We start from the raw sequence: 27,094 nt of genomic DNA, 5'->3' as shown, positions 1-27,094 counted from the left end.
CTGCAGTATCTATCTAAGGCACGTTGGAGCTGCAGAGAAGTTCTAGCCAGAATCACGGCATCATCGGCGTATAGGAGTGCCGGTATTGGGCGAGAGCCGATGAAGGGCAGGTCCTGGCTCCCTTCCAACATAGATGATTCCAGCCTGTTAGTATAAAGGGTAAATAGGAAAGGAGCCAGGACACAGCCCTGCCTAACCCCCTTCTCCACCCTAAATGGTGCGGTGAGTTCTCCCATCAGTCCGTATCTAACTCTTGCTGTTGCGCCCGAGTAGAGCTCACGAAGAAAGTTCACTAGGCGTAGATCTACACCCATTTCCAAAAGGATCGACCACAGTTTAGTATGATTTACGCAATCAAAGGCCACGGTCAGTTCAACGTAGGCCATATGTAGGTACCCCCCTTTGGCTCCAGCATATTTCCCCATTAAGAGTGAGAGATTTAGGGCTTGCTCCACAGTACCCAGTCCCTCTCTAAACCCATACTATAGGTCAGGGATTATTTTGTGATCATCGGCCCAACCCTGAAGACGTTCTAGGAGGATGCGGCCAGGGAATCTAAAAGGGAAATAGGTCGGTAACACGTTGGGCTTTTTAAAGATAGGTATAAGAATTGAAGCTGACCTTGATTCAACTAAGCCTACGGCATTGGCAGCTTCGAGTACTTTTGTGAGAATGGGGGACCAGAGCTCCTGATTATATTTAAAAGGGTCGACCGGGACCCCGTCGGGGCCCGGTGCTTTCCCGCCCTTACCGGCCAATAAAGCATTAACCACTTCCAAATGAGTAAAAGTAAGTGGAATTGGATAAACTGATTGGTTTGGCAATGATTCCCGCCCGTCTTTCTCAGTTTGCTCAGAATTTTCATGCGAGACTGAGCTAAATATTTGGGTATAATGCTTAACCCATGTTGTATCATCCACAGCGACGTCTATCTTGGGGGACTCTTTCACAACTGAAAGAAAGGGGGTTTTGTCAACTCTCCAAAAGTTGACACTGTCGTTCGTAGAGCAACTCTTGAGGAGTTGATCCCATAAACCATTTTTTTATTAAATTTTACGGGTTTTTAGGGCCATATTATAGGCCTTTCTAAGTCTAACAATTTCGTCTTTATCCCGATTGGATTTATGGAGTGCAGTTTTCAAACTAGAATAAGCTTTAGTGCACTCTTAGTTAAACCACCTGTTAGTGGAGTTCCCTTTATTTTTAAATTTTTGATGTAAGACGTCTTGTACAATTCTAGTGATACTTATATAGTGATACTTATATAACTGGACAATATTATTTCGTGGGGAGTATCGGGGTTAAGACATTTTTCAATTAAGGCAAAGCTTGCCTAACTACTTTAAATGTCGTTTGAACTGGATCGGTTTTCGCCCACTTTATGGAAAAGCCATTTAATCTATCTAGGTTCAAAGTTTGTTGACCTAAAAGGCTTATTGTGTTGGGCTGGTTGGTAAAGATATTGAGAGGCTATTAGGGAAATGATCGCTTATAGCCTTATTGATGGTTGTAAAACCCCGAATAGTAGGCTCCATATTATATGAAACGAATATAAGTCAATTATACTACAAAGCCAGCTGCCATTAAATGTAGCAGAGAAGGGGACTAAGGGGACCACGCGTGCTTCTCTATTCCTCTGCTTTCTTCTATGCAGCACCTGCCTGCACAAAGTGCGCATAACCTCCTGTGCACTTATGTTTTTATTTTTAGGGGACCACCAGCTCATTGGCAAAACCCAATTCCATAGCAAACAGGATTTCATTCAGACGATTACCAATAGTGGTATGGGTAAAATGTGTTAAATTGTTTTCGTGCTCGTCCTGGATACCACCGTTTTTGCTATTACTATTCTTACAAAGTGATAAATTAAAATCGCCCCCCCCAAATTAACATAAACGATTCGTTCATATACTTGTTTCTCAAATCTTGTAAAAAACGGAAAATATCATTTAAAACAGTAATAAGATCGACGTGTTTAAGATTATTGTAGAAATTTACCAGAAAGTAGGTAGTCGACTTGTTTATTCTTAACATAAGTATCTGGTAGTTGCTCTCCAATCTCAGCGGGACTATATCCTTAAATTCCAAAGTATTTGAAATGAACGTTGTTAATCCCCCCTTAGGTCTGCCCGAAGTAGAAGGCAAAGCGTTGGAGGAATAAGTTTTATAGTCCTCAAGATGGATAGGGGTAGTTGTCCATGTTTCTTGAAGACACACGATATTGTGTTTTCCCACCAAGTCTAACCAAATGTCCTTTGTCATTTATGAACGAAGGCCTGCCACGTTCCAAAAAATGATATTAAGTTTTAAATCTCTTGATTTAGTATGACCTGTGGGATCATGGATGATTATCTCTGTGTTTAATGTTGGGGCCATCGATAAAGCTTTGCCCTCCGTAAATTGCATATGGGATCCCAAATAATCAGGAGCTGTGGACTGTACTAAAGGGTGGGATTTTAAAATTTGCGTGTTGGTTGCGCCAAGGGTACTGAAGCAGTTAAGTGACATTTGCGGTTCAATTTGAGGGTAGACCGGGCTAGAGGGAACAGATTCCGATGTAAAGATATCCCTATTTTCCAGTCAGTCATTATCTTCCAAGCCTGAAAGCAGGTTGAATCTATTATATGTAGGAATAATCTGCGTTCGGCTATGGTGGGAGAATGTGCTTCTAGCGTTAAAAATACTTTGGTGATTTCTTCTAGGGGGATAAAAGAAACCTAGCGGTAAAATATTATCCCAACTGCATCTACGATATGATTTGCACCCTTCCCAAGAATTTCATTGACTAATAGCGGGGAGCCAAAAGTCAAAACTATACAGTCACCTGTTAACATTTTTTCACGATGTCCCACCCACTGTACCCTTCTCACCATCTTAAACTTGTGGAATAGTTGCTTGTTCAAGCCTACCCTACTACCCAGCCAATGTAAAAATGTGTTTTTAAGAGATGACCATGATTCCTCTTCAGCAGCCTTCTTTTTTGGGACGCTACCCAGCACAACAATGTAAGGGGTAGCGTCCGGGGGTAGATCAAGGTGCCTATCTGGCGCAAGGGAATCCCCGAGAGGGAGTGGTTTTAGACGATCTTGTTGTTGAGATTGGTGGGGGAAGATTGGTTGCAGGTGGCATGTCGTTCCCGAGGGACTTTTAGGAGTTCTGTTACAATCATTAACCAATATGCTAGGAAAAAAATGAGGTTTCTCATGTTGAACCTGATTGCCAATATTTACTACAGAACTATTTTTCCTCGGGGAATTTCCATTCGCAACTCGCTCCCCATCCCGATTGACAGTGGCTCTAGTTGGGGGATGATTTGGTTTCCCAACAGGGATATTGGTGCCCATGCCCACAGTACCTTGACTGCTCGAACTTTGAATTACCACTGCCCCTTGATTAAACTTGCTGGAAATAAGATCTTTTTTTTTTTTTATTTATTAAAGTTTTGTATAGCGCTGGATGGACCCGAGGGTATCAGAGCGCTTCACAGCAAGAATAAAGGCGTTCAGACAGATAATGCGGACAAAAAGCAAGGCAATGAGCACAGGAGTGAGTACAGTCTATACAATAGCAGCCAGGCGTGAAACAGGGCGGAGAGTCGTAGTCAAGTCAATCAGCTCTGGGGTGAACGAGAACATGGAACTATAAAGTCTAGGTTGAGTTCTAGTTGTTTCCGGAGCGCTCAAGGAAGAGGACTTTGAGTAGCTTCTTGAATTTCGGGAAGGATGCGGTCATTCTGATGTGTGGGGGGATGGAGTTCCATATCTTAGGAGCATTGCCCGCAAAGGATTTGCTAGATGTTGAGAGTTTCTGGGATTTCAGAGGAATGAGTAGGAGCGTGTTGGAGCTTCTGAGGTTTCTAGACTGCCCGGCCCTTTTGAGCTTGTTGGCCAGGTATTCCGGTTTGCCCGTATGCAGGGCTTTATGTGTGAGGCAAGCTGTGCGGAAGCTAGCTCGTTGGTCAATAGGGAGCCACTTCAGATCCTTCAGAGCTGGGGTGATGTGTTCATATTTCTTTGTTCCCGTGATCATTCTTGCAGCGGCATTTAGGGTAGATGTGAGAGCACGCAGGTGAGATTTGGCTGTTCCAGTCAGAGTGGCAATGCCGTAGTCAATTCTGGAGAGAACCAGAGCCTGCGTGGCCTGTTTCAAGTCTTTTGTGGGGAGAAATGGTTTTAGTTTGTAGAGCAATTTCAGGTTCAGGAAGGCACTTTTGGCAGTTTTTGAGATGTGTTCTTTCATATCCAGTTTGGGGTCAAGGGTGATCCCTAGGGATTTTATGGAGTTCGATGGAACAAGCGGCACATTCAGTGCGTTTAAGGCTTTGAGCCATTCAAGAATTTGGGGGTTTTCTTCTTTGTTAGAGATGAGGAGCACTTCAGTTTTTTCCTCGTTGAGTTTAAGGTGGTTGGAAGAGAGCCAGAGCTGAACTTCGGAAAGTGTGTGGTTCAGTCTGTGGAGATCCTCAGTAGTGGTCACTCCGGTTGAAAATTGATCCAGCCTGACCCTCAGATAGAGGTCTAATCTTTCTACCAAAGAAGATAAATTCTTAATGTCTGATTGAGTTGAGAGGTTACTATTTGGTTCAACCTTTCGCTTGACTTGACCTTTGTTAAGCCCTACTCGTTTTTTCCCAAGCGGGGTGCATTTCGCAGATTTTTTCACACTGGGAGATGGGTGGGCATTAGCATGGACTGTACTTTTATTAGTGTGTTGTAAATCAGTGGGGCGTGGATTCTTGGACCTTTTTTGGAGGGGTTGCGTTGGAGACTCGTTATCGATCAGTAAGATCTCATCTGGGCTTGGCTGGATACAACCATTGGGTACATTTTCAACAGAATTCCCTTGCTCCGATTGAACGATTTCGTCTAGCTGGACTGGATCCATACTTATCCTAGAAGAGGTTCCTTCAATTGATTCTTCAACTGAAGAGATCTGTTTGTCTAAAACCCCCACCTCCCCAGTAAGATAATTCAATAAAGTTTGCTGAGAATCAGCAATTGACTTATTACACCGGGGTAGTTTGGGGCTTAGTAGCTTCCTTTTTCCCATGCTATGGCCGACAGTCTGACCTAATTAACAGACGAACTAGTGGGAATTCTATCTAGATCAGGCCAAATATCTGGTTAACAATACACTTCCTGTAATTAAAAATAAATATTAATATTTGTAGTGGGACACAAAACCAAGAGGTTAAGCCCAGCCCGGCCTCATACGGTCACAGACGGGCAAGGATGGGCCCGCCGAGCCTGCGTACAGTTTTAAATCCCCGGGGGCAGGAAAGCTGCTGCTCGCCTCTCGCGAGTCCGCGCTGCCCTCTGGGAGATGGAATCCAGAGCAGCGCGCGGTCTGCGAGCTGGACAGAGGCAGAGCTTTGCCGCAGCGATCCTAGGACAGATGGAAGCCCCCACAGCAACCACAGCAACAACAGTCCGGGGCGATAGCAGTATCCGGCAAAAGATCAGGTAAACAAGATACGGCGGGTTCAGTGGTGCATCAAAAGGTTTTCCCCCTTAACTGCGTTGGCTCGTTTCGGTGGGTTAAATTGATGCAACCACCTTCTTCAGGCACAAGAATTGATGTCTCCCACAATTTCAAATCTAACATGAAAACATGTTAAAACATATTAAAAACCAGCATATATTAAATTACGTTTTTTAACAAAACAGATGAACTCATTATACCAATAGCACAAATCTATTTAAAATTCATAAATATCTATTGAAGTTTTAAGAATCCACCCACATGAGTTTGAATTTATTTGAAACTATTTCCCCACGACTGGTAGGTGTTTTTCCGTATCTACTCTATTGTAGAAGGGAAATGTGAATAATGTTTGTTAAATAGATTATAAGTACGTTACAACAGGTGGTGTTTTGTATAAACTGAGAATTTAGAAATTATGTAGGAGTGTTGGGGTGAATGGCACCAAGGGTTCTTTTCCTGTTTGGAATTAGCAATAATCTATGCCTATTCTCATGTTTGTTTATCACAATTAACTTGTAAACACAAATCATGTATGAGCAAATCAACAGTATAAATGAAAGAATATTGGGAGATTAAATAGAAATGTATGAATTTTAAACGCATTTGTGTTATTGGTATTACGAGTTTATCTGTTTTGTTAAAAAACTTTATTTAATATATGCTGGTTTTTAATATGTTTCAATATGTTTTCATGATAGATTTGAAATTGTGGGAGACATCTATTCTTGTGCCTGAAGAAGGTGGTTGCATCATTTTAACCCACCGAAATGCGTCAACACTGAGTGGTTGCACATAGAAACTGTACCATCAGGGTGGTTCAACCAAGGATTGTGTTGTTCGATTAGCGCAGCAAAAAGACAAATTAATGTCTATAGGATTTTTTCTCCCTTTCTCTGTATAAAAAGGTTTTGAGATAGCGTTTTTAACATTTTTAATATTGGTGTGACATCTGTTTTTGTAAATTGTGATATTTTCCATGTAATTTAATACCATTATGAATGTGATCATTGTACTTATGACACACTGTTTTTAACAATTTTTATTGAGGAATAAAATCACATATTGAAATTGTGATTCCATGAGGAAGCCCTCGTGCTATTGGTGTGAATTTGGAATGAATGATGTATGAATTATGACCAGATCTTTCTGATACAGTCCCAAAGGGAATTTCAATTTGACTAATTATTAAGAAAGAACAGCAATGATGATGTCAGTAATTCACCCATCCAATGATGAGGATTATTTGTGGTAAAATCGTGTGTAGACAAATGCAATCTAAGCAGGAGACATTACTTGACAACGGAATAGCACTTATGCTAACATAATGTATAGTTAATGACATATCCGATACAGGAAACCCAGTGTATCTCCACCCATGTGTACGTAGCATATATGAAGGACATCAGGTGGAGTCCTGACTAATCCAATTAAGGAAAGCAAGGGTACATCCACCATTTGGATGGGCATCTAAGTATGTGCCGATATTCTTCCTGCACTTCCCTAGTGCCTACACTGTATCATGGTTTTTCACTGTCATGTTTAGATTGTTGTCATTGTGAAGTCTTCAGGTTATGCCTTGAATACTTGACCACACCCCAATACCAGAGTTCGAAGTCCAGCTCACACTTCTTGATCAGTGAAAAGATTCTTCAACACTTGCTTCGATAGGGGAAGATCAACCAGGCACAGTCCCCACAATTGAAACAACATACCTAACATAGAAGGAATGTGTTACCCAGTTGAGCTATCTATCTTCTGAAAGTTTGGGCTTACTTTCCATTAGCAGCAGTGCTAACTATAACAAATACGAACAGTCCAGCTACAGTTCATCTCTACAGTAGATTGCTCAGCAGTCGCTAATTTCTATGAAGTTTTTATCGTGCTAAGTTCACATTTGAAAGAAGACTTGAACATGAGACAAATAAATGGTGATAGGATGATTCTGTTTCATCTGGCAACTCCATTTCTCAGCATTCTTTGGCCAAGGCTGCTCGGTCAAGCTTTTTAAGGTGGCAAGCTTTGTGTTCAAGGAGAAACTAGTCTTGTTTAGAGCTACACTGCTGAGGTTTCTGGAAGAAGTTCTAATTTGTTGACCAACACTAGTGAACACAGACTCTGTCTATCGGGTCTACTAGGACCTGTTCGCCACAACATTGGTGCTTATAATTAATGGGTGGCTTAAAATTAATGAAATTGCTTTGTACAATGTCCTAAACAATTCCACTTATAGAAATCTTCTAGTTCCCACATTTAATGATGTGCTTTTAAAATGATGCCTGCCTCCTCCAAGTTTGCATGGTCTCCATTTATCATTAAAGATTACATAATAAAGTCTCAAGCTATAAATAGAAATTACAAGAAAATACAATACACACATGCAAAGTATTCTTGTACGTGTGATATTAGAAAATTAGCTATTACAATGTAACAGACATGTAGAAGTCTTTCTTTTTTCACCTTGGCCCTGAAGGTTAGCCCCTTTCTTCTTTGTGCATGTACAGTAAAGTATTTCTGTTCAAGAATCTGTTTAAGGAGTTCCCTCCAGGAGAGTTATAGGCTGTCTGTTTCTTCTTAAAAATGTCATTAATTTGTAGACCTATTTCTAGAGCTTGCGTGTTTTGGCATATATTACCTGTTATGGTGGTTGTGTGCAAAGGGGCCAGCATGTTCTGCAACCAATTTCCGAGCTCCATCCCTTAACTTCGCTTCCACCAGGACAAGGTGAACACTGGAGTTACAAGGGCTGGGGTGCAGCAATCTTCTATTGATGTTGGGTGAATAGTGAATACAGGGCTGTGGAATTAGGGGTTTGGAGAACTCCAGGTAGCTTTCAAGGATCAGATTCATTCAGAATATTGTGAGAGAATAAAATACCCGGAGAGAATGGTCTTCCAAGAACCCAGCCTCCCTTTCACCCATAAATGCTGGGATTCATCCTACAGCACTGCAGAGATTCCACAGGTAAAGTCAGAAAGAAGTCACCCAGTGAACATCCAAAAGATCGAGAGTGATTGGTTCTAGTTGATTATTAGCCTGTTTTGTTATATTGCTGAAATAGCAAGCTGCTTCCGAAAAGTTACTCTGTTATACGGTCTATCATCGGACCACCACATTATGACCTTGCTGGTTGTGCCATCCTTTGACCGCCAATTACACCAGGGAATCGCCTTTACTTGGCAGTGGTGTGGGGATCAGGATGCTTCAGTATGCTTGGTGGGAATGCCGGGGTCTCAAAAAGCATATTACGACGTTTCTCACCATTACTGATTTCTTGGAGATCTTACCTACAGGGCCCCCTTGTGCCTCACTCCATGTGGAGGCACCCAGGGGGGCACAGCATGGACTTCACAGTCCATGCCATGCTGAAACTTCCTATGACATTCCAATTGCAGTGCCTATTTTATATGCACCACTGTGTGAATGGCAAGGGAAATGCCCTCCAATGACTAGAAACACCATTATACGGCGGGCAGTTCTCATGCAGGTTTAGCAGTGTGGCAGTGAGGTGTCCCTGCCACCGCACTAGCAAACTCGCAATCGGGCCCCAAGTGTGTTTAAGCTAGTAAAGTTCAGTGCCAGCATCTCATGTCTGGGTAGTTGACCAAATTTACTCCAAAGTGAATTAATACGTTCTGCACTCTTATCGGAGTTGCAAGACACAGGTCACCCTAATTTGTTTTGGAGCTGTCCAACTTTGTCACCTTTTAGAATGTTTGACATATTTGGAAAGGTTGCAGGGTTAGAAAGATTGATTCGTGCTCCTTGCCTGCTGGTGTAAACACATTTACACTAGCTTTTACTCAAAATAAAACTTCAAATTTGTGACACTTAATTTGAGATGCTTAGTTATGGCACACAAATATACAAATACACAAATGGTGGGATCTACCGCCCAGGACTTTGCTCATTTGTATGCAGAGATAATGTTTTCAATAGAGATTAAGCTTGAAGTCAGTATAAATGTGCTGCATTGTTTAAAGGGGTTGTGGATGTAGGATCAATTGTATCTTCTTTCTTAAAGTTTCTATGTGGTTATTCTCTAGGGCCGCTCATGTTTCTAAGAGAAGAAAGATTAAGATGTGTTAAAACCCAGTGTATACATCGAAACCTTTCAGGCTTAAAGAAGGCATATTAATACGACGCGGACGGAAAAGATGATCTATGCATCTGTATCGCTCCTATCTCCAAGTATTAAGACAAGTCAGCTAGACCATAATATCAAAGGGGGAGGAGATTGTTTTGCAATCCTTCCAACATTACTTAAATGTTGACAAAAATGTATATCACTTTTTCTGGTGAGAGGTTTTCCCACAATTCTTAATTCCATTGTTACATCAATGGATTGCTGTATCCTGCTCCAAGGTCACTCTCAGTTGGGTAGCAGGCATTGTAAAAAACAAATAATTTCGGCCAATAAGACCAAGTACAACACTTTGCCTTTCTATTATTCAACAATAGGAAAGCTGTTGCTCATAACAATTTTTATTGAGCCTTGAGACCCGTTTACTCATAATGATCAACTTTTTGCATCTTTGATCACAAATCCAAATCAAAGAGCTCTTTGAAAGAGCCTGAAAATGCTTCTGAAAAGTTTTCAGATTTCTTAGAATATCCTATTCCAGAATTCCACCATATCCATTCAGCCAATCAACATAACTAATATATTAGGCACTGGCATTGAACTTCACTGCAGTTGGAAGTTGTCAGAGTGCCGTCTAAGCAACCATGCCAGTATACAGTATAGGGTGACAGTGGTTTGAAAATGCTGTGCGCTTAGACCTGCCCACAGTAGCATCTTGTGCGTTAAAGTATTGGGAAATTGTGACCTTTCATTAACATTTGCTTTTAAGGCCCCATTTCGATCTCCTTGGGAAAGCATCCCAAACGTCCCGGATTGGAGTGCTTTAAACTGCATTGTTGCCGACTCGGCTCTCTCGGACTCCATAGCACTCTATGGAAGCTTGTGTACTGACGCTTACACAGGTTCCCATAGCAAAAAAGGGGTGGGCGGGGATAAGCGTACGCCCTGTGGAGGGTACCCCTTGTTGCACGCCACACTGTGCATGCTTGGATCAGGGGGACCCATGCACACCCCCGCGACCCATTCGGAGGGCTCCAGGGGGCCTGCTATGGCCCTCCGCCCTCCCGCCCGAAGACTGAATCCGACAACCGTTTTATCTCAATGAGACCAAGTCGATACAGCTGTCAGTTTCATGCATCGTACTCACTCGGTCGGAAAACCGTTCCATTGCGCGGCACGATTCGGCTACAACATGTCAGACGGCAGGTTCAGGTTCGTAAACGATTTATATGGCACGTACAGGATACTCGCATCGCACTTGGTCATTCGGAACGGGGGACGATTCAGACAGAAAAATAGGCTCTCAATCGGATTTGCTCTTTACAAATCCCATTTGGGAACCTTCCTTACGAGATCGGAATCGGGCCCTAAGTATTGATGTGTTTGTTATATTAAGGGACTTACAGGTCCATAATTTGAAATGTGAAACTACAAGTACGGCCTGCTTTGTTGTCAGGGCAAAAAAAGGAAACTCCCACTTGTAACTTACCATAGTAAAAAAAAAACTATGTACTGGATGAGGTATTAGTTCTTGTTATGGGACAACTTGAGCTCTTAGTATAACAAGCATTGCTTACCAGGAGCAAGGCTGGCAGTAAAACAGACGCAGTTATTGTCAGATTTAATTCTCATAAGCAACGACTATAAGTACAAAATGCATGTTAACGCACAGCTTGCAGATTTTCAAAACACATAAATGAAAAGCATTGTGATTTACAATGCTAATAGCTCAAACTCTAGCAAATGCGAGACCTATTGCATTGCAAATGCTTGTTTTTTTATTGTGTTAAGTTTTTTTGCTCTTCCCTCTGTTCATAATCATGTGTTGTTGACTTAATAATACAATCAGGAAATTGTTTGAAGAAGCATTATACACATCTGGCAAGTTTGCTCAGTAAAGTTTGTTTTCTTAGTGTCCTAGTCCTTGAAATCTTTTTTATCAATGATAGAAAGCACTACAAATCCCAGAATGCAAAGAATAAATCTGGACCAGAGCAGATAGTCATTCTTAAACCCTGAAAACTTGGCAGCTATGGTTATGCAAAGGGTTCAATTGATCAATTGATGCTTCGATGCCCTTTCCATACAGCTGCGGTGCGTAGTACAGTACAGTCCCACACTGAAGTCCATCTTTTATCAAACGCAGCATGAAAAATACCCTTGAGTTATTTTGCCACAACAGGTAGTATCTCAAAATATTTGGTCATTAGAACTGTGCAGATTCCAATGAAATCTCTTTCAATACACCAGCAGATTATTTTGTAGAGCATGCATCTCCAGTATATAAGTAACAGGCTGTGTACGGAGACTGTGTTTATCAAAACACACAGGTCTGAACAGTCTATGTTTTTTGTCCTCACTAGTAACATGCTAGCAGCAGTGGCCCATGCAGGTAAGAACTGTGGGACCAGGTGGCGGGGACCATATTTAGACAGATGACCAGGAGGGAAAACACGTATTATTTTTTAAATTTTCCGTTGTGGCGGTATGTCTCGCACTTCCCCCATCACTCCCCCACTGCCCCCACAACACGGGCCTCACTGCTCTTACCGGCACGGGCTGCTGCGGCATCCTAGTAAGAGAACTGTAAATTGGGGATCGCCTGTGCTCAGTCGGTTAGGCCATGAACTTAGGTTCCCCACTTGTCTTTTTGTATTACCAAATGACGTGGTGGCGTTGTTTCTTCTTGTAACATTTTACCTATGTCCTGACGGCTTACTGGATTCTTCACCCATGGTGATGTTGCCTCCTGTACGACCTAGATATAGATACATAAAGAGAAGGAGGAAGAAAATAAGGGAGGAAAAGGGAAAGCTTGGAAGCTAACAAGAAAAGAGATGCAGGAAGGTCAGGAAGAAAGAGACAGGAAGAAAAGGAGAGAACAAAGTAAAGGTGGAATTAAAGAAAGGTAAGAAGAAACATAGGAATCAAGGAGAAAATGGAAACAAGGAAGGAGAAAAAGAAAGGGAGTAAAGAAAAAGAAAGAAGGAAAGGATGTACAAAGGAGAGAAGAAAGGAAAGAAGATAGTGAAAAAAAGTAAGAACAAAGGGAAAGAAGGAAGAAAAGTGGAGGGAGGAAAGTAATAAATTAACAAGAGAAAGAAAGGGAAGGAATGAAGCAAAGGAGAAAATGAAAGAAGCAAAGAAGATGAGCCAAAGACAAGAAGAGATAATAAGGAGAGAATGAAAGCCGGCGGGAATGAGATGAAAGAAAGGATTCATAGATAGGAAAAATGTTGTAATGGAAATAAGTAATTCTGATGGCAAAGAGAGAAGCAAAGAAAGAAAAGTAGAATGTGAGATAGAAGGAAAAAATAAAGGAGAGAAAAGAACAACCAAGGAAAGGAGAAGAGAGAAACACAGGAAAGAAAGAAGTGGAGAGGAGAAAAAGAAATACGGAGAGAGAGATAATGAAAGAAAAAGAAAACTGGGACAAAAATATAAGAATACAAATAATGAATGTAGTGAAACTCTTAATAATGCCTCTGTGTATGTAGTCATCGAAGCAATTCTTTTTTAAGGTGGTTTTCAGAAAGGTTTGAAAAAAATGTGCGCTGAGACATTGATTTATTTTGAGGCGTGTAACACACAGCATTTGCACACTTGCTTATTTAAAAAGAGGGTGTCCTGAATGTTGCTTTTGCACCCCAGCTCGGCCTCACAGAACCAGGTTCAGTCTGCGAGCTACTGGTAGCCCGCAGTAGACGTGTTGTAGAAGCCTGCCTAAGAACATTTTGACACTGTATAGTAGATGTTTGTTGTTCTCCAACTCAGTAGTACTTATTTTATTTACCCTGGGCAGATGGAATGCTGAAAAGACCTGCCAGATTTTGAACTTGTGACATTGAGGTCAAACACAGATCCTTGGAGTGCATGCATTAATCCACCTAGCCACACGTATACAGGGCATATTTATAAGGAAATGATGGAGTGCGTCGCTGCAGCAACGTTCGCCGCAGCGCGCTCTGCCATTTTCAAAATGCAGGGATGCGCCGTATTTACAACAACACAGCTCACCCCTGTGTTTTCCCTATCGCAGTCTCTAAAAATGGCTGCCAAGCGCCAACTCAGACACCCTGGCACCATAGCGAAAGGGTGCATGTGTTGCAGGTAGTGATTGTTTATCTGCAAGAAGGTGTCTCCTCCTGCAGAAAAGAGTCTCTTCCTGCACATAAACAATCATTAGTGGTGTTTTGCACTATATTCTGCAGCACACATACAAAAAGCAAAAACGAGGTGAAAGAAAGTTATTTCTCCTCATTGTGCCATTCTAACTTCTGCTATTGCTTTGCGTTAGTTTTTGGTGCTGCCCGAGATTTACACATCCTTGTAAATCTGGGAGAGCGTCAATAAGCAATGGGGGTTGCGGTGGAACGCCCATAGCAACACCCATCGCACACCCTTTTCACAAAGATATCTGCGTGGAAGGGTACAATATTTACAAAGTGACGTTAAGTCACACAAAGTGGCTAGCAACACTTTGTAAATATGGTGCAGGGCATTGCACATCCAGAACATCAGAAAAAGTTCTGGTGGTGCAATCCCCTTGTAAATATGCCCCACAGTGTGCTCACCAATAGTATAAAATGTTGCATGTGGGGACCAGCTCAATTGTATTCCTATGCTTGTTGAAAGTGGATTAGCAAAGCCAAAATGGGTCACTTTGGATGCCAATATTTTGGTTTCGCCAATGCTTTTTTGTTTTGTAATGGTTTTATTGTTTGAACTATTACAAAAACTATCTTTTTGTGATCTAAAAGCACACACTGGGCCAGTAGTTCCTGGCACTAAAATGACTACTTTTTCTATCTACTTGCCGATTGTGCAAGAAGAAAATGCCTTCACTTGCTGAGTAGTTAGCCGCTGTCTGAAGTGGGCTGACCCATTGCCACATGCTGTATGCTGCAGTGAGCAGAAGAAAAATGGGAATGACACAACAACAGACTAAGTTATGAAAAGGATTGGTGTAAAGCCCTTTGAAGTAAGTTTATTATATGTTAGTTTACTAAAACCGCGAGGCATTGGCTAATGCCAGCCTTTAAAATGAGAGTAGGATTTACATTAAATCCTGCAGTGCCTGAGCCGAATCCCTAGGCCTTTGTGATGCATGGTGTACGTGGCACCGGCGTTCCTAGCAATTCACCCACACTTCGGCCGCGCATCATAAACACGCGCGCATAGACAGCATTTACATTCCCTCGACCGACTGCCTTTGGCTCCAGGATGTCGCAATCCTAACGCGGGGTATATCCGACCACTCCCCGGTAATGCTCACCATAGGTTCCCCCCCTGCCACAATGCGTCAAACCTGGAGGCTGAATGCGTGGTTCCTCCAGGACAGGGATTTCCGGAAAGTGATGGGGCAGCAGCTCCAGCACTACTTCCAGACCAACGAGGGGTCGGTGTCATTGCCGGTTATCCTGTGGAAGGTGGGCAAGGCCATGATCCGCAGAGTGGCCAAGAGGCAACTCAAAGCCCAGCGGCGTGCGCAGTTGGACAAGCTTACTTCATGCAAGGCTCAGGCCTTACGTCTTGAACGGTCCATCTCCCAAAACCCTGATGCCTCTGACGTGAGGCTCCTCGCCCACATGTGCAAAGAGATTCGACAACTGTCGATGTACGCGGCCAAACTCCTCTGGCGCTCTTCTATCGCTAGAGTGTACGGTTGGGGAGATAAGCACGCCTCCCTCCTCCACAGATTGGACACATACCCCATGAGCGAACCATATAATCCCCGAAATCATAGATCAAGACGGCTCTGTGTGTAACTCCTCCCCCGGCATGGTCCAGGCCTTCGCTCGATATTACCGCCAGCTTTACACAGCCTCGATTCCCTCCCTGTCTCTTTCAGACTTGCTGCGGGCTGGTGACGGTTGGCTCCCTCACCTGGACTTGGTAGTGCAGGCGAACCTGGACCGCCCCATCACCCGTGATGAGATCGAGGGGCAATAGCACTTGCCTCGTCTGGCAAAACGCCGGGTCCGGACAGTCTCCCCCAAGAGTACTATGCCCTGTTTTGCGAGACGTTGACTCCACACCTTGCCCAGCTTTTCCACGGAGCAGTGAAGAAGGGTTCCTTCCCGCCGGAGACTGACATGGCCACCATTGTGGTCCTGCCTAAATCCCAGCCACCCTCACCTCGGTGCGCGGACTATCGTCCCATCTCGCTTACTAACAAAGAGCTAATATTGTACGCCACAATACTCGTCCAGCGCCTCAAACCCCACCTGCATACGCAGGTCCATCCAGACCAATGCGGGTTCATGCCTTCCCGTGGTACCCGTCATTGTCTGTGGAGGCTCCACTCGGCCCTGGCTCATCGCAATTTACTCACCCCTTACCTCACACTCCTTCTGGTAGATTTCGAGAAAGCCTTCGATTCGGTGGATTGGGGGTTTCTGGATGACGTCCTGGCGGAGATGGGCTTCGGACCCCGCTTTTGTGGTCTCTTCCACGTACTGTATGCTCCCCCGAGGGCTCGCGTTCTGGTAAACTGGGTTCTTTCCGAACCCTTCCGGATCTGTAGGGGCACGAGGCAGGGTTGCCCCCTCTCTCCCCTGCTTTTCGCACTGGTGATGGAGCCCCTAGCAGCCCTGATATGCTCCCGCGGACAGGTGCGGGGCTGGGAATAGCCCAATACTGAGGCGGACAAAATCGCCCTCTATGCGGATGATGTCTTGATTTATCTGGCAGACCCCGCGAGTTCGGGCCCCCACTGCCTCCGGATCCTCCGGTCATTTGAGCAAGCCTCCGGCCTACGGCTCAATCCCAGTAAGTCGGTCATGGTCCCCTCCACATCTCCAGGGAGTGTTTTGAATGGCAGTCCACCATACCGCTCCGCCGCCAGTCATTTAAGTATTTAGGGATCTGGGTGTCTTTACTCCCCGAGCTCACCTGGGCTCTTAATGTCACTCCCCTGGTGAAGCAGGTCAGATCTGATTTGTCTAAATGTCAGCCACTGCCTCTGAACCCCATGGGAAGAGTTGCTTTTTTTTTAAATGATGATTCTTCCCAGGTTCCTTTATATGCTTCAAAACACTCCCCTTAATTTCTCGCGAGCATGGTTCCGGGAGCTTAACGGCATGGCTTCCAGAGTCCTTGGGGGGTGGGGGCAGGTCCCGATTGGCCCTGGGCGTCTGTCAGACACCGTCCTTTGACGGGGATATGGGGATGACCCACTTATACTTGTATTACCTGGCGACCCATGCGCTTGCTTGTGCTGCATGATTGGTTAAACGGGGGTTGGTCTGATCCTGCTTACAGGCTGGAACTTAGTGTGTTGGGATTGTCCAACCTCCAATCGACGATATATGGGGCGCCCGTCCCATCTCGTTGGCCCGACATGACTCACTTGGCGTTTCTGGCATGGCGGGCTGCGCTCCGCCACACAAAATGGACCCGCACTATGACCCAATGCACACCCTTGTGGCAAGGGCATTGGCTCAGGGAAGTCAACGGGCTGCAGGGCTTCCGGTCATGGGATCTGATAAGTATCTCGCAGCTGGGAGACGTCTCGGCGGGAGATCATACGCGCTCCTTTTGGGATCTTCAGGGAAGACACTCCTTACACCATTCACAGTTTTACAGATATTTGCAGCTGCGTCACGCCCTTGAGGTGCACCTCATGACTGGCACTCGTCTCCCACACCACAGCCCGCCCGAGGCACAAATCATGTTTGGGGATCTGGGAAGGGAGGGCATCTCCCACATCTATCGGACACTCATTAACAATACCCCCACCTCACTTGAGCGTCTGCGGACCCAATGGGAGGAATGGGTGGGCTCCCTGGAAGAAGACTGGTGCGACGCCCTTATGGTGCCCTGGACAGTCACAGCCTCAGCCAGACTGCGCATGATACAGCTTTACTTCTTGCATGCTGCCTACTTGACACCCGCTCGTCTGCACCGCGTGGGGTTCCAGCCGTCCCCCACTTGCATGAGGTGCGGCCACGAGCCGGCCGACTTTATTCATGTGGTGTGGTCATGTCTGTGCTTGGCGAGCTTCTGGGGAGACATAGAGGAGGAGCTCACTGAGGTGCTGGGGTGGGAGATTCCTCACGATCCGAAGCATGCGATTCTGGGCATCACAGATGGGTTGGACGGGTCCAGACATGAAAAATTGTTTTATACAACAGCAATGGCGGTGACGAAGAGGGATATAGCCTCTGTTTGGAAGAGTCCTGATCCTCCCACTGCAGGGAAATGGTGGACGGGGGTCGACTGGTGCGCCGCACGAGAAAAAACAATGTATGCGGCACGTGGTTGTCCCAAGAAGTATCGTAGGGTTTGGGGGAAGTGGTTGGGGGTCTTTGTTTAGTAGGGGATTTTTCAAACGCGGACCTTTTGATTTGTATGCACTTGTCCCTTGGTTCGTCCAGATCATTGTATGCATTCCTTTGCTGTCATGGAACCTTGATGATTGGCTGGTTTTTCTTTGTAAAATCAATTAAAATATGTTTATTAAAAAAAACAGCAGTGCCGGACTGATTTTTGCAATTAAATGGCAAAGTGGTTAGATGTGTTCTTCAGGGCCAGATAATAGCATGTGTAAAATGAAAATTAAAGACCAAAGGGAAGTGTGTGTACAATTCCTTCCTCATAGTTCAGTAAAGAAAGTGCCCTAGTCACATAGACAGTCGTGTCATACAGTGATCTGACCGAGCTGAAAACGTTGTGATGATTCCCACCAAATGCGATAAAAGCCCTCCAGATGCCCAAGCAAAATTCTTTCATGTTAGGTAAGTTGAAGTATTTTCATCAATATGCGACTAATTTGGCATGACCATCATGGCATTACTGTGAATCTTTGTAATCTCCCTGAGACATACAATGCTGGGATTTGCAGACACCCTTGGTCACTGCTGAGCTTTGGTGGTTAGCAACCATCTTTACAAACACTCTCTTATCTATGTTTGAAAGTGAAATGGGCTTGTACGGTTGATTTCTGTTGTTTTTTTATCGAGATAGCAATCCTCTGGCCCTCATTCTGAGTGCCTTTAATTCCCATTGGAGCTGGTAGCAAGAGTTAATGGACCCATCGGGAACCATAAAACCTGCAGTAATACTGCACATGGAATTCCTGTGTGTAATAAGACTGCATATTTTATCAAGGACAAATCTAAATTTCTACCCGTAAAAGCAGGTGGATTATGAATCTACAACTTGTGTTACAAACTTTTCATTGTAACCTGAATTAGAGAATTTTTTTAAGTGTAGGCCATTTGGAACTCATCTGTAAGATGATCCAGACATGCAGCTGTCAGGCCAGGGAGCCCCTTAATATCCTTCTATTCTGAATGTTCTGTAGCATTCTCCATGTTCTCCACCTTCACAGTTCTCCATGTTCTCTCCTTTGCTACTAGAGTCTTATGATTAAAGTCCTTAGCAACTGATATTCTTTATGCAAGATCTGTTCACATTATGGCTCTCAAGCCAATTTCCCAGATCATTAGTTACATATGTAAAATACCAATCTTTAGGCCTGCCTTGTATTCTTCCTCACTAATCTGAATCTGACCATTTAAACTCTAAGATCCTGGAAATCCATGCATAAACATTCTGCATGTTGCACTTCCAGTTCCTTTATACTAGGGTGAAATTGCTCTGCCCTCTTTTTTCCCTTTCTTCTCCAATGAAGGTTATTCATAGTATCCCATATAATAATAATACGTGAGGCATGTTCCTCAAATGCATAGGTAAAGCCTTCACCTGACAGAACAACACTCCTCTGTTTATACATTGTTGTTTCATTAACTTCACCTTCCTAATCAATTTTCTTTAAATTATTTGTTAATCTAGATGTATTTATTGCTTATAAAAATTGCTTTGGTTTCACATTTCAAACTAATACCTTCTTGTTTGCAATATATAAAATATATTACATTTTGTTTCTTTTTCAGGCATCTGGATCTTCAAATCAATTCAAATCAATTTTGTTAGGAGCATTTTTTGGCCTCCTCATATAGTGGCTTAAAACTGTATTGACTTGAGAGTTTCTTCATACGCTTTTTAGAAATTTGAATGAACGTTTTTTCTTTCTGACTTTTTAACACAGTGTATATTTTTTTTGTACAATTATTAACTATGTTGCAGTCATCACTCCTTGGCAAAAAGCACTAGGTAGCATTAGGTTCTATTTACATATTACTATGGAATTACTTAAAAGGTATAAAACTAATCTGACAAATTATCTGGGGCTTCTGAAGAAGATCTCTGTTAATCTGGAAAGCAGAAATCTTTTCATGATTCTTGACCATGTCTATTTAAACATTTTTTTCTAATATTGCTGTCTGCGCATTAGATGTAAGAACGACCATAAAAGGTTATGTATATGACTATCAATAAATAAATATTTGAAAACTGAATGTTTTGTAAATCAGCCACTTGCCTGCTCATCAGTGAATGAAATGTAAAGTCGCTGGTAAAGAAACCACTTTGTTTTTGTTTAAATTAGCTTCATTTTCTGTGTAATTAATTGTTTGTAGTTGAATTATTATTGTTTACTAACAGTCATATGCTTTTTTTACAGACAGCAATTGAAAAGCTTACTCACGATTATTTAAATTTATTTCACTTTCCACCGTTGACCAAGGTGAGTGTGTTTGCTTTTCATCCAAAGTTGTTCAACGTACACTATGTGTTCTCGTGCACTTTTATGTGAGCCTTCTATTGTGGCACACTAGTCCTCACTTGTACACTGGAATAAAGTTACATTTAGGCTTAAACCAAAGCAAAGTGCTGTACTCTAAGCACTTGGTAAACAGAAATCAGTCAACCTTATTTGATATAGTAAGTGAACTCAGTTATGAGGTTTATAAGCTTATTGAAAGAAGTGTGGTAAAAAAGCGAACTCTGACTTTAGTAAAGTAGGGGAGGGGAAGAGTCTAGTAAACAGACTCAGCAAAGTAAGTTTCCTATGATGTATTTGCCTCTGATGACTGGATAGAATGTGTACTGGTATGCATGTAACATTGTTTAACATGGCCTGTTAGTGAACGGTTGTCATTCACTGTATGAAAGTGAATGCTGAATTTAGATATCTGATCACCACCAGAGAAACTTTAATTCCTTATTTAATGTAAGAGATTAAAAAAAGGTTGGTTGATGCCAATCGGATAAAATGTTCCTTATGCATTAGCTTGGATTATCAGGACTACAAGCATGGGCCAAACTGATATTGTAAATATCAGGAATACATATATCATTCCGCCAAAGCATGGAGTGGCTTCTGTTGATCTTATTTCCCTTTTAAAAAGCAGCAACTAGCATATCTCCTTGAACATTTCCTGGACCCGGGGAAGGGTGCATGTGGTGACAGGACGTTTTTAGGGCATTGCATGAGAACATCTTTCTGCTTTACTTGGGAGAAGACGACAAAGATCACATTTCTTGTTTCCCTTTAACGCCTCCTGTTGTTTGAACTTAAAGTACACAAATCCCTCCACCTGTTGTTGTCTGCCTTGTGCCCTGGCTATGTATCGAAGACACACCAGATTGGTAATGTGAGACAAAGGACTTCTAGAAGGAGACACCACCATCTGAGCACTCAGGTGCCACAAATCCCCTTCTACACTGAACCATGGCAAATGGGAAGCGTGTTCTCATATGGCTTGTGGGTCCTAGAGCCTAGAACTGATCTCTATGCTGTAATAATTCTAGGTCTTTGAAAGAGGAGACTTGCCTGGGCGAAGTTTAAAGAAGGATAAATTTGATCCTTTGGGGAAAGCATGAGCATGTTCTGTCTAGCCACGTGCTAATCAGGTAGTAGCGTTATTGATCCAGCGGCTCACCATAAACTTCAAAAGGGTGTGTGTGATTCTGACAGTCCAGGCTACAGTAGAAATAAAGCAGAGCATTATGATACCCAGTTAGCCCTCTACTACTCCTTCTCATCTCAGATCATGCTTTGGCCAATTCCAGGGGAATCCTGATTTCCTACTGGAGAGAACCAATGACGTCCGCCATTCACCCTTCAGGAGTATCACATTTTAAGAAGGTCTGTTCTTTATTTTATGTTACCGTGGTATAGACTCCAGTAGCTACAGCAAGAGAGACCCTGGAGAGGAGCTTCATTCCCAGATCAGATTTACCTGGGATATGTAGAGTTCTTGCAGCATTCCTGAAGTACCCAAGCATCAGTTGGATGCTCTGCATGTCACTCTCACTCACATTTGGAGGAGTACTTTAGTGTTTGGATAACTTTTTTCTGTAACTCCTGAATCTCTGATCTGCGCTTGTTTATGCTGCAGAGCACTCAAGCTTCTCATCAGCGCTAAATGGAGAAGGTGGAGATGATGGCTCATCTTTCAGTGCAGAAGTCGGTCCTTTCGCCAGATATACTTTGTCTGGGTGTTGCTTACGAGATGTGCTGTGTCTAGGAGTGGACAAGTCCTGCACTGTCATCCCTCATGCCACCCAAGAGACCAAAGCCTGTGAAAGCAAGGACTTATATCGTCTAGCAATTCCTGATTGATAATCGACTTGTTCTGCGGTTAATGTCATGGGAGTCCCCTTAGTAACCCGAAGGGAAGAAGCACTTTACCCAGTCAGGCTGATACCCTCACTCTATACTGTGCAAAGACTTTTGCCAAAGAGGAAAAGGAGAAAGGCGCACCACATGAACGTCTGAAAATAAAGCGCCATCTTTAAACTAAGTAGACATAGACAGTCTTGCCATTTTTTACATTTTGCAATTTGGTTGTATCCCATTCTTCGTCTTTTGCTTCTCGCATACTAGTCCAAGTCTAAGAAAGTCCAGATGTCCTGCTCAATTTTACAGATCGAGCAGATAATATTAATGAATATCATCTTTATAACGGTCCCTTATCCATCATTTGATTATTTTACTGTGTTGAGTTGTACTATTCATCAATGATACATATTAATTTCCAATTGAAGCTTTGACACTGAGCAGCTCACTGAATCGAATTCTAACATGCTCCCCGCATGTCGTAGAGCGGAACCTTATATAACATTATAATCTAACTCCTCAGTCTGAAAGAGGATAGCAATCGCATACATTCTCTGAAGAACTCTGGTGGCATGTTACACAGTATAGGCACTTTACTAATCACAATATGTGAGGTATCACTAGCTCCACAAAACATGTTTTTCATTATCACCAATAATTTGAGCTTCAGAATCATTAAAAATTGTATTTATTTATTTATTTATTTGTTTCATTATTTTATTTTTAAATTGTAATGTATTTTTCAAATGCTTGTCTAACCTAGAAATGTATAATTTCAAACAAAATAAAATAAAAAAAGCATTAAAACGTTGCTTTAAGTTTTTATAGCTTGTCTTTTAGTACCTCTGAATATTACATGTATGGCTGTACCTGAACAGCCATTAAACATTTCCTAAGCATAAAAATGGTAATCGTGTTAATAGTAAAACTAGCTTTACTAAAGTTGTTTTTTTATTTATTTTTCCTCGTAGGATCCTGAAGCAGAACAAGATGAAAATGAAGAAAAAATCGTGAATTTGGAGCTTGTTTTTGGTTATCACTTCAAACCAGGAACTAGCCCTGAGGTGAAAAAACAAAGGGGGGGAAGAGTAACGAATGTTAATTTAGGCGTTTTTTGTACATACTTAATATAAATTGATCGTTATGGTCATAGTCAAATGATCATATGTAAACAGTAAACAGTTTTTTGTATCATCCTGATGTTTGAGCCCTTTTGTAGCATGGCAAACACTGGCTAGGGAGTAAAGAGGCCAGCCGGATGCATAGCCAACTTTTAAAGGACGTTCTAAACTTGGCACAAGCAACAATAGAGCGGGATGCAATCCTGCAGCCAATGCACAAAACAAAGAACAGGTATAAACGAAAATTTAAAGAAATTCAGGCAAAAAGAAACGGAAGCTTTGATTGAATTATAGATTAAAACAAGCTATCCATAATAGTAGCCACACTAAGGGGCCGATTAGGATGGCGGACGACTTGCGTCCGTCCGCCATCCCAGAGGTGGAGGGACCGTCCGCATGGACTGCGGAGGTCCCTCCGTGCAAATCAGGATGTGACCGCCACCCTGGCGGTCACATCCTGGATATTTAACATTGCGGCGGGTGCTGCTTCAAGCAGCACCCGCCGCAATGTTAAAAGTGCATGTGTAACATTTACATGCACAAAGCGGCAGGCACTGCGCGGTGCCTGCCGCTTTGTGCATGTAAATGCTGGGGGGTACCATAGGTACCCCCCATGTGCACCCCCCACCCGCCTACGCCCTGGGGTCCCGCAACGGGCCCCCAAAAGCAAAAGTACACATGCTTTTCCACGGCGGAAAAACCGCCGCGGAAAAGCATGTTTACTAATGCTTCCTAATTTGGCTGGCAGTGTCTGATAGACACTGCCAGCCAAATGAGAGCTTTTCCGCCGCGGTTGTAATCCGACCGCGGCGGAAAAGCAGCGGACAGAATCCAAGACCCACCAGCCATCGTAATGAGGCGGTGGGTCTTTGGTGACTCCGCAGAGGATTTTCCGCCTCCTCCGGGCCGGCGGTGGCTTCCGCCGGCCCGGAGGAGGCGGAAAATCCTCTATCATAATCGGCCCCTAATTTCACACAATGGTTAAAGCGTGGAACTATTAAACAGGTTGACGACGTTTCGATCCCTTGGAGAAAAATAGTGGGATCATCATCAGGACTAATAGAATGATTGCCTGCGTATAAGACAGTGCCTTCAGGTGGTTTGTTGCTCACGTATTCTCATATGGAGATGGAAGAAACGGTGCGTCTTATCTCGGCGGGCTGCCGGGATACAGAAAGTCAAGGCAGCGTGAAATTGCTGCAGTCGATTTAGGGGTTGATATTAGGCTTGCGGCAAGTACGATAACTACAGTTGTGCCGATAAAGCTGCCTGTTATCTATCGATATGGCGGAGGTTCTGATTGCGACTGGTAATTAGCTTGATGCATGTGCCCCATTGTTCCTATAGAGGAATTTCACAGTTAGTGCTTTTACGGTCTTGATTGATGACTCAACTGTCTGCATGGCCAATGGATATCAATTCTTTAAAAAATAGATAGTGTGGCTCCAACCTGAAGAGTTTTTACTTTCTCACCTCATGCTAGTGGCTGTTTGGTGCATCATTCCACCTTCTTAGAACTGCTCTCATTGGAATACATGTGGTACTATTATACCTCTAAAAAGTACAGCCAATAATAACACTGCTTCTCACATTCAGTTGTATATATGTTGTATGCATTCTTCACAGAAAGCAATCCGTTTTTGCAAATGTGTGCCCCGCCATTGGCAAAACCAAAAGTCTGGCTTTAACATGTTAAATAGCATTCGTGATTGCAGCACATGCAAACAACATTTCTGAATGAATGAATGAATGAAATAGGTTTTATAAAGCGCTTTACTACCCTGAGGCCTCGTAGCGCTAGGACCAGGCAGAGCAAGGACATGGTAAGTTAGTGAGTGTTAGTGAAGAGATGAGTTTAAGAAATCGGCGGAAGGTCAGTAGGTTGGGTCCCTGCGAAGAGTAGGAGGCAGGGAATTCCAGAAAATTGAGGCATTCCGAGAGAAGGAACGTCCGCCCCATCTGGATCTACCTAATTTCCTCGTAGTAGCGAGGAAGGCGGTGCTGGAACGAAGACTCCTGGACGGTTGGTAGGGGGTAACCAGAGGATAGGTAATGGCAGGTCCAGTTTTCCCGATTGCTCTGTGGGCCAGGCATATGGCCTTGAAACGTATTCTGGACTGAATTGGGAACCAATGAAGCTTCCTCAGAGCAGGTCTTGCTGATTGTCTTTGGGGGATCTCAAGGAATAGGCGGCCGCACAGTTCTGGATTACTTGCAGTATTTGGTTGGTGGCCTGCGGGGCGCCCAGATACAATGCGTTCCCATAATCCAAGCGGGACAGGTTAAGGGCTTGCACCATAATCCTTCGTGCCTGATAGGAAAGTATGGGGAGGATTTTCCTTAACATCCCCATCAGACCAAAGCAGACAGCAGAGAGCTTGGTGGCTTGATAATTAAAACAAAGGGCAGGTATCGTACCGAGACAGGGCGGCCAGGAGAGGGCCGAAGAGGGTGAAGGAGACTTGCCCAGAAACATTAATTCTGTCTTGTCTCCATTCAGCTTAAGGTGAGATAGTGCCATCCTTTCGGCTACCCCTTCTAAGCAGATGCCCAGATCGCACGATGACCCTTCGGGGTGGTTTAATGCAACCACCAGCTGGGTGTCATCTGCGTATGTAATGATTTTTATGCCAAATGGAAGCACTATCTCAGCCAACGGTGCCATATAGGTATTAAAGAGCGTGGGGCTCAGGGATGAGCCCTGAGGAACCCCACAGCTAAGAGGCCAGCGATTAGAAGTAGCAATACCCTCAGAGACCTGGAAAAATCGGTTCTTTAAAAAGCACTGAAACCAGGTAATGGCCAGACCTGTCACTCCGAGATTTTGTAATCTCTCAAGCAGGATGTTATGGTTCACAGTGTCAAAGGCGGCACTGAGGTCTAGCAAAATGATTGCAGCCGCGCCGCCCTGGTCTAAGAGTCTCCTGTCTTCTTCTGTCACTGCCACAAGAGCTGTCTCTGTCTCTAACTTGGGACGGAATCCTGTCTGGCAGTCGTGGAGTAAGTTATTGGACTCTAAGTAGTGGAGGAGGATGGAATTTATGTATCTCTCAGTCAACTTGCTCAGCCAGGAAAGAAGGGAGATGGGACGATAATTGGCCATGTTAGAGATGTCTAAATTAGTTTTCTTTAGCAAGGCTCCAATACCATGGGGACTAATAAGTGATCAGTCCACGGGAGAGGAATGGAGATGTCAACTAGAAGATTCTGATTATTACTGAACACAGAGTCAAGAAGATTCCCCTTGATGTGCGTGGGGGCAAAGCCCTTCTGCACAATTTGGAGCGCTGAGACTGGTTAGTAGTTGACTGACTGTCTTTGTGTTAATGTATTAAATCTGGACCTGTATGCTTCCTCAATCCTTGTTGAGATATTGTGCTTACATTAAGGAAACATCTCTAAGTCGCATGTTTTCTTCAAGTATTTTGTGAAATAACAATCCTCAAAATAGCGGTGGAGAGTGGCTGCAGGCTTAAAGTAATTGAACTGAGCTCCAGTAGTTCACCAACTGAGGAAGGTCAAAAGCTTCCTTAAAGCAATCTTGGCTCACCTTAGGGTGCTGCAGAAAAAGTGCATTTCCTAACTCTGCTACAGGCAATGAAAAAGCAGGTATGAACAATCAAAATACAGTTCAGAGATGAGCAATTCAGAGGTAAAGCGCTTACAGTCCACTCTAAAGTTGATTTAAAAATAATAAATAATTATTAATTAGAGACAATTAAAAGTTCAATTATAAAACATGTAGAAACAAAAATAAAAATAGATAAAAACATTTTGGGAATAAATTATATGGGTAACTCACATAACGTAAATCGGTGGAGTCTCATATCATTTTACAAAGTGTTATATCCTGCCTATGTACTAATGTCACTCATATCTTAACCAGCTCCTAGCTGTTAAGCCAGTGTGAGTGTTTTGAGTGGAATGTTGTTGTGATGG

At 43.3% G+C, this 27,094-nt stretch overlaps 1 protein-coding gene across 4 annotated transcripts in view; it reads left to right on the top strand.

Annotated features, from left to right (window-relative positions):
* Positions 1-27,094, top strand: part of MAP3K20 (mitogen-activated protein kinase kinase kinase 20) — a 1,120,268-nt gene that overhangs the window by 927,017 nt on the left and 166,157 nt on the right. For all 4 annotated transcript variants that reach the window (XR_013608752.1, XM_078681552.1, XM_078681553.1 and 1 more), the window contains 2 exons: positions 20,094-20,156; positions 23,006-23,098. Coding sequence is in view for 3 of the 4 variants with exons in the window: in XM_078681552.1 (XP_078537678.1) it covers positions 20,094-20,156; positions 23,006-23,098 (156 nt within the window). In the remaining variant the exon portion in view is untranslated. The remainder of the gene's footprint in view (positions 1-20,093; positions 20,157-23,005; positions 23,099-27,094) is intronic.

Source organism: Lissotriton helveticus, chromosome 3_1, assembly GCF_964261635.1.
Source record: "Lissotriton helveticus chromosome 3_1, aLisHel1.1, whole genome shotgun sequence".
NCBI classification, from domain to species: domain Eukaryota; kingdom Metazoa; phylum Chordata; class Amphibia; order Caudata; family Salamandridae; genus Lissotriton; species Lissotriton helveticus.
Note: the sequence above shows the minus strand (reverse complement) of the source record. Positions and strands in the feature narration are given on the sequence as shown.